This window comes from Anas platyrhynchos, chromosome 7, assembly GCF_047663525.1.
Source record: "Anas platyrhynchos isolate ZD024472 breed Pekin duck chromosome 7, IASCAAS_PekinDuck_T2T, whole genome shotgun sequence".
Taxonomy (NCBI): Eukaryota; Metazoa; Chordata; class Aves; order Anseriformes; family Anatidae; genus Anas; species Anas platyrhynchos.
This window is the reverse complement of record NC_092593.1, coordinates 14,980,528-14,994,084: the sequence shown is the minus strand read 5'-3', so window position 1 is coordinate 14,994,084 and position 13,557 is coordinate 14,980,528. Positions and strand designations below refer to the sequence as shown.

General features: G+C 37.6%; 1 protein-coding gene across 1 annotated transcript in view; it reads right to left on the bottom strand.

Moving 5' to 3' along the window:
- Positions 1 to 221: 221 nt before the first annotated feature.
- The window catches only part of SLC49A4 (solute carrier family 49 member 4), a 59,142-nt gene continuing 45,806 nt past the window's right edge, over positions 222 to 13,557 (bottom strand). Inside the window, exons 8-9 of the mRNA XM_005017530.5 lie at positions 5,649 to 5,831; positions 222 to 2,243 (exon numbers count right to left, since the gene is read on the bottom strand). Of these exons, the coding sequence (XP_005017587.3) occupies positions 2,128 to 2,243; positions 5,649 to 5,831 (299 nt within the window). The 3' untranslated portion in view covers positions 222 to 2,127. The remainder of the gene's footprint in view (positions 2,244 to 5,648; positions 5,832 to 13,557) is intronic.

Below are 13,557 nucleotides of genomic sequence, written 5' to 3'. Positions count from 1 at the left end.
AATACCATCCATCTGAAAGACGATGAAAGGATGATGCCGGTGGTTCTGAATGTGATAGTTAGATCGATTAAGTTATCTCTATGTAGGTTAGCTCCATTGTCTACAAAGAACATGTTTTGAGGAGGGAAAAAAAGATCATTTAGTCACTGATATAGGCAATGAGCTAAGTCAATCTTCTGCTACTTACTACAGTAAATACATTTGAAAACATAAAAGCAAGCTGTTTCATGGCATCTGCTTTATTTTGCTGCACAAATACACTCCTGAGCTGAAGGTATTAGTGGCATGTTCTGTCTGAAAAATGAGAAGACAATGAATGGATACATGTCGGAAAGGTAGCACTCAGATCAGGTTTTATTTGAGTGAGTTTACAGTGTCTGTATCACTCAAGAGTGGCAGAGGAGAGCCCCACGTAGGAGCAAAGGGCGTTTGATTCAAACTTATGTCGACGAAGAACTCTGCACACCAACCTCCTCTAACATGTGCACGCGCTCCGTATTATAAAATAGCTACGGTAGGAAATCATTCACCCCAGGAAAAAAAATAAACCATGTCACAGACAGCCGACGTATGCATTTTTGTTCACGGCAGTGACTGGTTTAGTTACAACAGTGGCATACCACCACCATCCAGAGACATAATTATTTAAAATAAACCTATGTAAACACATACCCTCATATAACTTATATATATATTAGATATATATAAGCTTTATTTGTGTATACATAGATATAAATACGCACGCACACACACACACACAACACAAAGCATAGAACACACACATGGGGAATACTGTAAATGATGCTGAACTGAAATCTAAGCAGATAATTAGGAAATTATTAGCAGGTTTAAAATTGAGTTAAAAAACTATTCAAAGTGTCTTCAATATTTATGTTCAAGTAAGGGCCAGAATGACCACAAATTACTACTGATAAAAAGAGCTGGCATATTTCCCGTATTATGCCAAAACTCATGAGTTGTTTTTCATTGTCAAACTCATTGTCATTTCGCCATCAGGGCACCCCATCAAACTATAAACATTTTTTTTTTTAGGAAACTGTGATTTTTAAAAGAGTTAAAGTGATTTTTAAAGGGTTAAGAAACAGTATTGCTTAGGCACCCTCAATTGTAAACTAATCCTAAAAACCATGCACACCTTAGGGTATCAGAAGACAATGACCAGGACTTGAACATCCACACCAACAGTATTTATCGGCATGAACACAGGTTTTCACAGTAATTAGAAAACAAAAGGCAGTATTGAAGACGGGGGATGGAAAGGTGAGACAGCAGTAGCTTTTAGGAGAGCAACAAATACCAAGAGTGACTCTACAGTAAACTTCTGAGATACCACAGATGCTATGCATTGAGGACATACAGAGCTGTGGCAGTATTTCAGAGGCAACTGCTGGTTGCAGTTGCAGCTACGTTTCAGTGGCACCTACGGCTACCGTTCTGCATCCATGTGCTCTAGGGTGATAAACAAACACCTCTAACAACATCGCAAGGATTGACTGGGATTTTAGTATGGCTAAAAACCCTGGTACCAGTGTCTTATATCAGAAATCACTTTATTCGAACGTAAATGTAGTGTACAGCACCAAATTATTTTAGCTTAACTGTTTAATGGACATTTGTTATAGAAGTGACTAGCAATTTAAAAGAGATTTATAAAAATGTTTTTTTTTTCTTTCCTTTTGTAGAGATTATTCACTATACCTATTCTGATAGAAGACTTGAAGGTGACTGGTACCCCGGTGTGTACAACTTTGAGTTGGCACACACACATGCACACACAGACTCATACATCTCACTGCTACATGAACAGCCTTTTAAATAGAGAACTCCAGTTCTGACACTGGTACCTGTACATCAGATATATTCTCTTTGTGCATTTCAGGCATCTTTATCATCACTCAAGTTCCATGTTTATCTGCCTGTAATTAATGCAAATCAAGGGGATCTTGAACATAAGAAACAACATGTCCCTCACCCTCTCTAATAAAGCCATAATTAAGTCTTGTAATTTCTTTGTTTTTCCTCTGGTCAGCTGTGCAAATCCAGGAAGATGTGCAGACTGCAAAATCAACTTTCAGTCTCTTCCAACCAGTCAGCAGTCCTGCACTATCAGACAGAGACAACGACGTCGAGGTAGAGTCTGTCGTAGGATTCTCGGAAGCACAGGATGAGGAGCAGGCCGAGCAGACACGATCCCGGGAGGCACCAGTTGAACCAGGAAAACTCTGTAAAGCAGAAGACAGACTCGATCTCAGAGTTATCCAACATGCTCCGTGTTTAAAGCTACCTAAACTTGTAATACTTCAAGCCAGAAACACGGCTGGTGGGTTTGAAGGAAGTTGCTGTCTTCTCAACAAAAACTTGCCAACTCTGCAATCAATAGATGGTTAACATGGTCCATGAGACTCCTCCACAAACTACTTCTATATATATATAAAACCAATGCCTCCAGCTAACGTTAATGCTTCTTATTCAACCTGTCAATGGAGAATGGGGGGGGGAAAAATCTATCCTTGCTAATGGAGAATAAACCACTTCTGAACACTCTACTCATTAGTTCTTTGATTTCTATGGATTGAAAACTAAAACAAATTAAAAGCATAAGAAGCAGCAGGGTTTGATTTTGAATCAAACCTGCTACATGGTCTGAGGAGGGAAAACTAATTCCTCTGACAAACCTTGTGAGCAGTGCAATCAATGCAATTTAAAACTAGTTGCGTGAACAACTCCTCAGAAGACTCTTTTTAGCTGTTAGACAAAACGCACTTCTTTTAAAAGCATATGTTCCACGTTCAAGAAATCCTATATTCTGATATTTGACTACAAATTAAGCAGTTTTATTCAAAAACAAGTGCACCACAACCCTTTTTTTCCTTTCAATTCTGTTAATTTAATGAAGCGTCACTTTTACTGGAAACTGTTTTGTTTCATTTAAAAATGTATGTTCTTTTTGTTCTTTTATTATTATTGTTTTATTTATTTTACATAAACTAAATTCTCCCTCATGGTCTGGATAAATCATAATTAAGACCTCAGCACCATTACTTTCAGAAATCTAAAATTTATATCGCTAATAGAGAAAGCAAAATTCACAAATTCACAAAAAAAACTACACAATGCAAAGGATAAGAGTCAGAAAACCTGAGAAACCAACCCCCAAACCTAGCAGCCTTCGGCAACACCCTCTCCCTAAAAGCTTACAGATTTGGTTAGGCAGTAATCTTGTTAATAAAATGTTAATTTTTTCCTAGGCTTGGAGAAGACTACATTGTTCATGTGCAAATACTTTGCTATTTTCTATATGAAGTGATATCCTTAATTGGACTAAATATAGTTTAACCCATATATCCTAAAAGATTACGTTTTCCTTTTGAACCCTTTACATGTTTTGTGGCCCAGAATTTGGAGATTCATGCTAACATATTGATCACACAAAGCTAAAGGGTGATTTGGTTTTGGTTTTTATTTGGAACTCCCTGTAGGAAGCCACATCCAGAGATTGAGGCTTTTCATTTCAAAACACAGCAATAGAAAATATGCTGAGGTTTCTGAAAGGTTTTCATTTCCCCTTCTTAACAGAGTCAGCTGGACCAAAATCTTCAACGCACTCTAAAGTTTCCAGGGCTTGGTTCTTTTGCAGCCGTTGCAATATCAAAGTATGAGAAGAAAGAAATAGAATTACAACTACTGAAAGATTGTTTGGCTTAAAAAGCAAGAGCGAGGGAACAAGATAAACTTGACTGAGTTCTGATTTACTCAAACTTCTTAGATGCCATTAGAAGATGTATTTTAATCAGAGGGAAGACAAGTATTTAAGATCGTTATCTAAATTCTAAAGGATTTTTCTTTTATCAAAGGAGCAATAGCATCCACTGGCATTGATCGCCTCTGGCGACCACATAACATTTGTAGTTTTGATCATTTCTGTTACTTCATCACTGAGAATGGATCATCCTGAGCACAAACAGATGTTCCTCCTCCTTTGCAAAAATAGGGAAAAGATTCCAAGTGTATGAGTATACTAATTTCAGGTTTACTCTTACCTGTATTTACTGATACGTGCTGGGGAAAGCTTTACTCAAGGAAAAAAAATGGCCCCAAATACCCTATGTATTAGGGAATAAATTCACTTTACCATAATTGTTTAGTCAGAGGGAAGTTAAGACTACAAAAACAGTAAGATGCATTGCATCCCAATCCTCAATTATTAAGCAGTTCAGAACACTGGACTGAAAAATGATGAAAATATCCTCGGAGTATTCTATATAATCTTTTCAGCTCAGGCAGAAATGTTGGAAATAACAGTATATGGGAAAGGAGTTCACATGAATTAATATTAAGCATAGAAACATTATTTAAAAAGTCAGGACTAAACATCAAACCACCAGAGGCTGGTCTGGATAAATTCAGTTTTTTGTCGTTGTTTTTCTCCCACAACAATGCATTTTGATGGAACCTTGAAAAAAAGAACAACAAACAAAAACCCATTCTCTCTCTTTTGTGTTCACAGAACATAACTAAGAATGTTATTGTTAACCTGCTTACAGTTCCTTGACAGAACGATGCACACACCACTTTGAAAAGTTTCCCCACACTGTAACCTTCATAATTTCAAGCACAATTCATTCTGAAATTTGTCGGTGTCCTCTGGGTTATAAAACAAACCATCTTAAGTGCTAAATGCTTTGATATAGAAGTTTTCAATTTTTAATGCTTCCAGAGCAAAAAAATAAAACACTGTTTTTCAAATCTTCTGCCGTGAAACAGACATTTATCATGACAACAAAATATAAACCAAAAATCTACATCTTCAAAAACTGCTAATAAGGACCACTTCCCCTTTAAAGAAAGACTGCTCCTTGTTTTGCAGCTTGGAATCACAGAACCATGCACAGAATCATGCAGGATGGAAAAGACCTGTAAGGTAATGAAGTCCAACCATGCACCCAGCACTACAAGTCCACTTCTATCCCACCCTAAGCACCATGTCCACGCATCTCTTAAACATCTCCACGAACAGCAACTCCACCACCTCCCTCAGCAGCCTGTCCCAACCCCTAAACAACCTAAACAACCTCTGAAAAGAAATTCTTCCTGACACCCAACCTAAACCTCCCCTGGTGCAGCTTGAGGCCTATCACTCGTCACCTGAGAAGAGACCAACAGTCTTCTCTCTGCAACCTCCTGTTAGGTGGTTATAGAGAGTGATGAGGTCTCCCCTCAGCCTCCTCTTAAATAGCAAGTTCCAAGTATGAGTTCTGAGGAAGCTAAATACTACTCTAGAGTAAAAATATTAAACATTTTAAGATAGATATTTATCTATATTTCTCTAAAATTTATAAAATTCTAAATAGTTATAAAAATATGATGATTGTGTATCTTGATGGTTTCTGGCTACAATAAATTCTAAGTGGTACATGACTACATATATCTTGCATGAAAGCTTTTTTCTTTTTAATTAGAAAGCCTGTAGAACAAAGTTACTCTTTACTACTACAAAGGGGATTAGTGCATTTGGTTATTAACAGAAATCGTATGTGCAAATCCTCCCCTTATTGACAAGGCTACGCATTCATGAAGAATTATATTATCAAAGTAGCTTGTATTTCTTTCCTGTTAGGATTTCTTACCTGTGTGGTAAAATGTGAGGAAAAACAAGAGCACTCCCATAAACACATTACTCAGAAAGGTGACAACTCCACAGGTAATTCCTTCTGGAACGGGGTAGACCGTTTCCACAAAGAGCTCGAAGAATATTGGTACGCTGCTGTTGAGAAATATACCCAACAAAATGCAGGATGTGTACAGTGTAGCTGTAAGAGAAACACAAACAGCTGTTAATTTCACACTGGCATTATTTGCCCATATTCGGAGCTCCCACGAACACTAATATTTGATCAACAGAAAAATGCATAAACTTATTTGTATCCTCTGTTTATCAGAAAGTAATTAACATACCACTAGTTTCAGGCAGAAAGGAAGCATTGATTTAAAATAAATACATCAGAATAACAGATTTTTTTTTAATTTATTTTTTAAACTGAACCTGCGAAGACAAATTCTGTGATGTGGAATTCAATTGTAGAAGCAAACAGAACAGTATTATGAATGCAAACCATCAGCTACAGTTTGATTTCTCTCTGAAACAAACAGTAACTGTTGTCCTATACACAATTAGAGAGGGGAGCAATTAATGCTTTGAATTGGAAATGGACGTGGATTAACCTTTTGGCTTAGCTCTAAAGGTCAGAACTAATTTTGCTTCCATTTCACAAATAAATACTAATGATCTACCAGATATCAAGACATTAGTATTCATCGTGGCCTGAGAGGCAACATGTTGAATCTCTTTTGGCTTCAATAGGAAATGAAGGGCACCCAGTGCCCGGAAGGAATGGGACATGTTTGATAATGCAAATTTTTCCACCAACGTGTAACATTTGTCTTGAACAAATAATAGAAGATTACAAATGTTTCTTCAGTGCCCTTCAATATTTTGCTCTATGATTTCTGACACTGCCAAAGACTTCACAGTGCTTAATATCTTAGAGTCTTAATATGCCTACATTATCTACTATTAGATCTATTGCTGAAAAAGAAAGAAAACCTCAAAAGAATTTAGTACTTTTTAGCGCAGACTTATTTACATTTCTAAGTGCTGTCTTGGGAAGAAGACGACTTCCTGACCTGCAGCCTCTATAATCTGAGGTTACCAGTCAAGAAAACAAAACATAAAGAAGCAATTGAAAGGCTTGGAGTGCGGACAAGTCTGGAAGAATTTCTGAAGTTTCCATCAAAGTGACAAGAAAGAATTTTTTTTCAGAAGCAAAAGCATTATTAAGTCACAGGAAAACTATTTATAACATCTCACTACATCGTGATGCAAAATTCTTAGACAATTTTTGTCACAAGGACATACATGTTCATATAAAAAAGAAATTGTTTTTTCAGTTTTATTTGCTTTCTTCTGTCTTATGAAGGGGAGAACTGAAAAAGTTCTGCTTCATCTTCTGTTAAGCACTGCTAAGCCTTTTAATTGAGAAATTATTAGGAAGCAGGAAACTTGAAAGAAGCTTAAAATTAAAAAAAAAAATAATTTGTTAAAACATGAATTATGGGAAAGAGACAAAAGCATTAAAAGATACAGCAGAAAGGGCTATCTATCAGATCCATCATTTGATGTGGTTTGCTTCCAAGGCACAGAGACAGAGGATTTGACTGGACAAGAAAACAAGGGCAGAAGACTCAGACAGAAAGCTGATTTATATGGCATAACTTCAAGAGGGACAGCTGGCTGCTCTTCCTCCATTCCCTTCCCCTCCCCAAAACATACCAGAATGCTTTGAGTTGTCTAAAATAAAAAAGGAAAGAGCCAAGGTAACTTTTTACTTTTCAAATTCTTTTCTTTTTCTTTTTTAACTGCAGAGTTAAAAGTCAAATATATTAACGCAAGGTATGTTCCAACAGTTTGCAGAAACCAAGGAAAAAAAAATGTTAAAGAAAAAAACAATAACAAAAAACACAGCCAACTTTATGAGGAAGTTCTTCCTGATGGGCTTTTCTAGGTTAAACTGAATAACTGATTTTCTAGCTACAAGTTCCTTCGATTTTTGCTGGAAGTCCTCAGTATTTAAAATTTCATAAACTTCTCTTTGAACCCGGGCTTACCTCAAACACAGCACATTGCTCTAACTCGCTGTAACTGCTTTCAGATGTACCCAGCAAATGTGAACATTGCATTCAGCTATGTGAGATCTGTGTCGGCTTGAGAAACCAACACATAAATGAAATGCAAGAACCTCTGAAGGCAAACAAACATCTGCCCCTCATTACCCTCAATTAAAGATAGCCATAGGTAAACGCGGAATTCTGTATTAGAAACCTCAAACACTGGAAAACGGCGGAAATAGTCATGAAGCTGCTCACAGAGAACAAGCACCTGCAAAAGTGCAACTCCTTACACATTGCAGTGGAGGCAAAACCCCTACGTCACGACTGAAAGCTCCATAAGATGACCAGTCTGTAAGCAAGCAGACACAATAACTGTACTTTCGGAACTGCATCCTTACATTTCCTAGTCACTTCAGCCTCCTTTGGCCATGCAAGGACACCAACCAGCACACAACACACACTTCCACACTCCCAGGACCGATGCAGCTTTAGCATTTCCTTTTATTTTCCCCCAAATATTATCTGCCTCACGCACATACTGAAAATTGCCAGCTGAGTACCAATTACAAAGCCTCAAATGAGATCACAGATAATACAGGTAAATATATTAATAATATAAAAATAAGTAAAGAACAAGCTGTGTGTATACATGCACACACATTTGGAAACCAGTAAGAGGAAATGTCAGTGCAGAATTATAGGTAGAATACAGCATCCAGTAGCTGCCAAGTATTAAGACCTAAAGGAAATGGCATCTTTTAACTGGTAAACCACAAAAAGCAGCTCTAAAAGTGAAAGATGACAGCCTAAGGGGTTCTTACTTAATGGGTACATATTGTAGTGATGGGAAAGTGTTTTCATTCCGCGTTTCTGTAAATCATTCGGGGTCCTTCTGAGTGCTATACAAATAAGCTTATTCCATTAACATGGTGATTAAGTCACAAATCCTAGGTCAACTAGACAGAAAGTCAAAGATAAGATATTTGGTTTCAGAAAAATAAGTTAGAGGAAGAAGTCAAATAAATAAGGGTTCAAAAGTAGTTTGGCTATTTATTTCATACACTAAGTAGCGCACCTTATTCCCACCTCAAGGGCACCAAGACACCATCGCAGGGAGAATACCACCTATTAATGGAGACCATTTCCTTTCTGCTACAGTGACCTTGCATCGAACGAACACAATTACCACGATTTTGTACTGTAGAAGAACAGCTGCTAAAGTTACAGTAAATGTTTTTTCAATTAAGACAATCTCAACAACAGTCATTGGAAATTAATATAAGGATTTGAAAGTGCTGACAAGAACAACCAGAACAAAAAAAAAAAAAAAAGATTATTTATCAAGAAGCTAATATTATAATATTATGTCCTAAAGCCTATCAAGGACAACTAGCTTGCACGTGTTTGGGTAGAAGCATGTGCTGGGGAAGTGTGTCATGCTGCTAATATGAAAAAGATTGTTTTTTCTTAGGGAAAGGAATTAACTGTCTGTGAAGCAAGCTGTCTGTACAAAGGTGTGCACCAGAGACAGTGACAGCTGTGGGCATCCATGAGTAAGTGAACTGGGCTGGGATTCTTTAAACTACTTTGACTGATGTCACATCTTAGAGATCTGTATGTGAATTAAGCAGCTATTTCACCAAATGGCCACTGCAAAAAGAGCAGGAAATGCAAAACACCCATCCAAAGCACAGCTGCTTTAGAGAATTGGCCTGGAGCTGCCCTGGAAGGAGGCTCAAACTCCTTTTAGCCACATAATATTCCCACTTGGGGTGTGATGCAGCTCATGCTATTTCCCCAGTGCCTATTTTCCGTCTCTTTGCCAGGAAAAAAGCAAGGAACCAAATGTGCCTTGATAATATCACCGTGGATGTTACCATTAGAAGTAAGGTGCTGATTTGGGACTGATGTTGCCAGAGTGGCTTAGCACTAAAAGGAGAAAAAAAAATAGGTTCCATCCTGGCTTCCCACCTGCTGCAGATCTTTAGCTCCAGGATGGCAAATAGATGCCTGTATCCCAAAACAGACCATTTTCTTCAGGCTACCTGCTGTGACAAGAGCTTTGTACCAAAACCAAACAAACAAATTAGGAGTTAGAACAGGGAAGAGATTTAAATGACAGGGTACGCTTGTTTGTTCTCAGATGAGCTTCCAACACAGCAGACGGGGTCTCAAGCCTCTCTCAGACATTCAAACCAGCTCCCAGAGTTTCCCAGAATGTCCTGCAATGTGTTTACAAATTTCCTTTTAAATTACACCATCACTAATCTATAACTTCAAAGACAAATCCAAAACTACATGAAATTAATGGAAGGACTTCCACTAATCTAAGTGGTTCTTATCAGCCCATTGGCACATGCATCTTGGCTGATTTCTAACAGACACTATGAAATATTATTTCATTACAGAAGTATTTTGCAGATAAATTTCCTAGAGAAATGCAGATACTCCAGAGCAGTGTCGAGTGCAAGGAAGCGGCACAGCATCTGCTTCCAAAGTCCTTTGCCAGAAACAATTGAATACTGTACATTTCTTAATAGTTCTCTGACAAACTGAGACAGGACTCGTACAAATTCCATACAAACAAACAGAGAAGTAAATACCACTGAGTATGTTCTCGTGGGCACAGCATATAATTTAAAGTGAAGCCTACAGAGATCTAGAGCATTTTATTATTGTTGATTATAATAGCGTCCCAAATGCCACAATGAAAGGATAATGCCTTCTGCAGATGAATGCTTTGTGGACTTCCAGTATCTCCACAACTGAGCTAAACAATTCAAAATTAGTTCCTATCAAATTCCCTAAAGTCTGCTAAAGTGGAGACAAACTTCCCTATGACTTAATTCTTGCTACTGGCCAAGGTAAGAACAGTCACTGAAGAAGTCCCCCTCAATTTTTTCCATGAGAAATGGGACTGCCTCAAGGTACGACAGCAATTTTTACTATAATTCACTTATAGGAACAAAAAAAACAGTAGAAGAAAGATGTCCCTGTACTGTGCATTTATAACATCAATATGTTTCATTGCATAAATTTCCATCCCAGCATGTGCTGATCAAATTCTTATCTCATGAGATAGTTACAGAAGTAACCAAAAATCTGATCAAATTGGATTTGTTCTATATACTTCAAGGGAAAAACAAGTAGAACTTGCTTTGAAAGCAGAGTATTAAACTTTAGAGAACTTAAAAAAAAAAATCACACAGAAAGTGATCCCCCAAGAAAAAAGGGGAGAAGAATATAACTAGAAATCATAATATTTGAGGCTTCCTCTTGATGGGTATTTACAGTGGCCAGATTTACAGATATTCATCCCTGAAACACTCTTCCCAAATTTGTACACTACCTCTAACACTGTTTTCTGTTGTGTTTTTTTTTAATTGCTTTCAATTAAAACCCTTAGAAGAGTGCTCAAAGAAGACCAAAACTAATTGTGGTTTTACAGAAACAGAAGCCATTAGGAAGACAAAGATCATTATTCCAGTCTTATGAGTTGGAGCACAACAGGAGTGGAGTAATACAATTTGTCCACAGCCATAAACAGTTAACGCTGAAGTTAGGAGAGAAAAAAAGTCTCCACACTTTCAGGCCACCGTTTTTATCCTCTGAGGCAGCATGCTTTATACTTATTAAGCACATCTTGTTTATAGTACAGAAATTAAACTCAAAGAATAAAACAATCAGTATTAAATAATTAGCATCCCTCTTTTTCGACACTGCGCTTTGTAGATGAGGGTGGGGAGACAGATGTGTTTATAATGTTCTATCTGGTGAACCTGGAAATAAAAGTTTAGACTGCTTAACCTAAATATAGTCATCAGCTCGTGGAGTTGCCACAGTATTCTCAGTATCTGCCATGCAGCACTACTGAAGATTTTGTAAAGCAAAATTCTGCTGAATGTGCTCACATGAATATTAGCTCATAAATATTCTCGATATGCTATGCTGAAAACATTCAATCTGAGCTGCAAGCAACTAGTGCTGCATATCAATTTTTGGAAAATGCTAGCATTTGTATCCAGAGATCCTACCAGCTATACAAAGTGGCAAGATACCGAAACTGGCGTTACAATGCGTTACACAATTATTTTGGGTCAAAGCATCCCATTGTACATAAATTCACATAATGAAGTTCAGTACAAAGCAAACTAACAATGGACTTGGCACAGAGAAACAGATCAGCAGCTGCATTGGGAATTCAATGGAGAAAACTATTTTAATGCTCAATGTCTATATAAAATTACCTTTGAAACTTGCTGGAAAAATGCAAATAATATACATTAAAATTAAAATTTCTTAAAAGAAAATTCAAGCTTGCTTAAAATGTAAACTGATTTCAGAACCTGGGGTTTTTAAGAGCTGTGATTAGCTGATGAGAGGTGTTCGAGACAGATGATACAGTAGCTATGACAGCACTATATCATTACTGCCTTGCTTTTTCCCCCCCCACTCACACTGGGAGTTATGGCTCATACATGACTCCAAATACACTTCCATAAAATCTTTTACAGATATATTAGGAAGTCAGCAAGTGCAAGAAAACTTGTCTCACTGTGGCAGGAGGAAAACCCAAGCATATTATGGTAATGCAGAGCAATGCATGCATGACACAATACAAACAATGCTAAACAGTATCATTTAAAGAAAACACAATGCAGTCATTGATTTTTAATATCTGCATTAAAGTTCTCCATTCTAAGTAATTACATTTTGAAGGAGATATCTTTAGATGACATTGTGCCTATTTACAAGGAATTAGGAGAGTATTATACAATGGAAGTGCAGGAAAAAACATTTTGCTGTGACCATTTTCTCAAATACAATTCTTCCTCCACTACTTAAACGAGACACTACTACAACTGCTACAAAATATAGTGATTAAAAGCGGTTTTGTTTGTTTGTTTAAAAAAAGGTCTTTAGAGATTTTCTTCTCCTTCCTTTATGATGAATAATTGCCCAAACTCTTGTCGTCTTAGCATTCCAAAAGCATGCCTGTATGCAAACGTACCCATGTGAGTGCTTAGTCCGGTGACCCAATGAGACAGGCAGAGGGTTTTCAGAAGAGGGGAACAAGCAAGTATACCACAAGATATCCATATACTAAAGAAAAAGGCCATTTTTGGACCTCAGGAAGCCACTGGCAAGGTCTACCCATTAATGTAAACGTTATTTGTGGATCAGTCAGGTATCAGCTGAGATGAAGGGGATGATGATCTCTAACCTGACTTCATCTCTAGGGTGAAGCTTTTCTGAATGCCTGGACCAGCACAACAACCTGCACAAGATGTCTTGCTTCTTCATCAAAATCACTGTCCTGTTGTATGGAAGAATGGAAGAGCTCCCACCAGGTCATGGGGTTACTTCAGGAGTTTCTAGACACTGCTGAATGTGTCAGTGCTTGTCAGCTTTTGCCCCACAAAACCACATGTTCAGGAGTACCACACTGGAAGCAGAACAAGAGAGGAAGGGGTAAACCAACCCCTCAGGAAATGGGAGCTAGCATGATTGGAAGGGAAAATATCCTTACAAGATCAAAGGTATACATATCCACACAAGTTTCCACAAGGGTCAGTTTTGAACCTTGTTTGCTCTGCCTCAGTATTTGAATGTGTGGATCAAAATCCACCCCTTGCTGAGCAGCACTGCCAGGCCTAATACTTGTGCTCAACTTTTTGGCTACATCAAATCCTGTTGTCTTCAGTAACGTAACAAACCCTGCTTTGCAGCAGGTGTTCAGCAGTGCCTGCAAAGTAGCTCTAGGATACAAAGCATTATATAGATGTTTACTACTAATGCTACAAAGCAAGCAAATAAAAAAAAAGCAAATGACTACACATACAAAAAAATACAGCAAAGAAGAACACA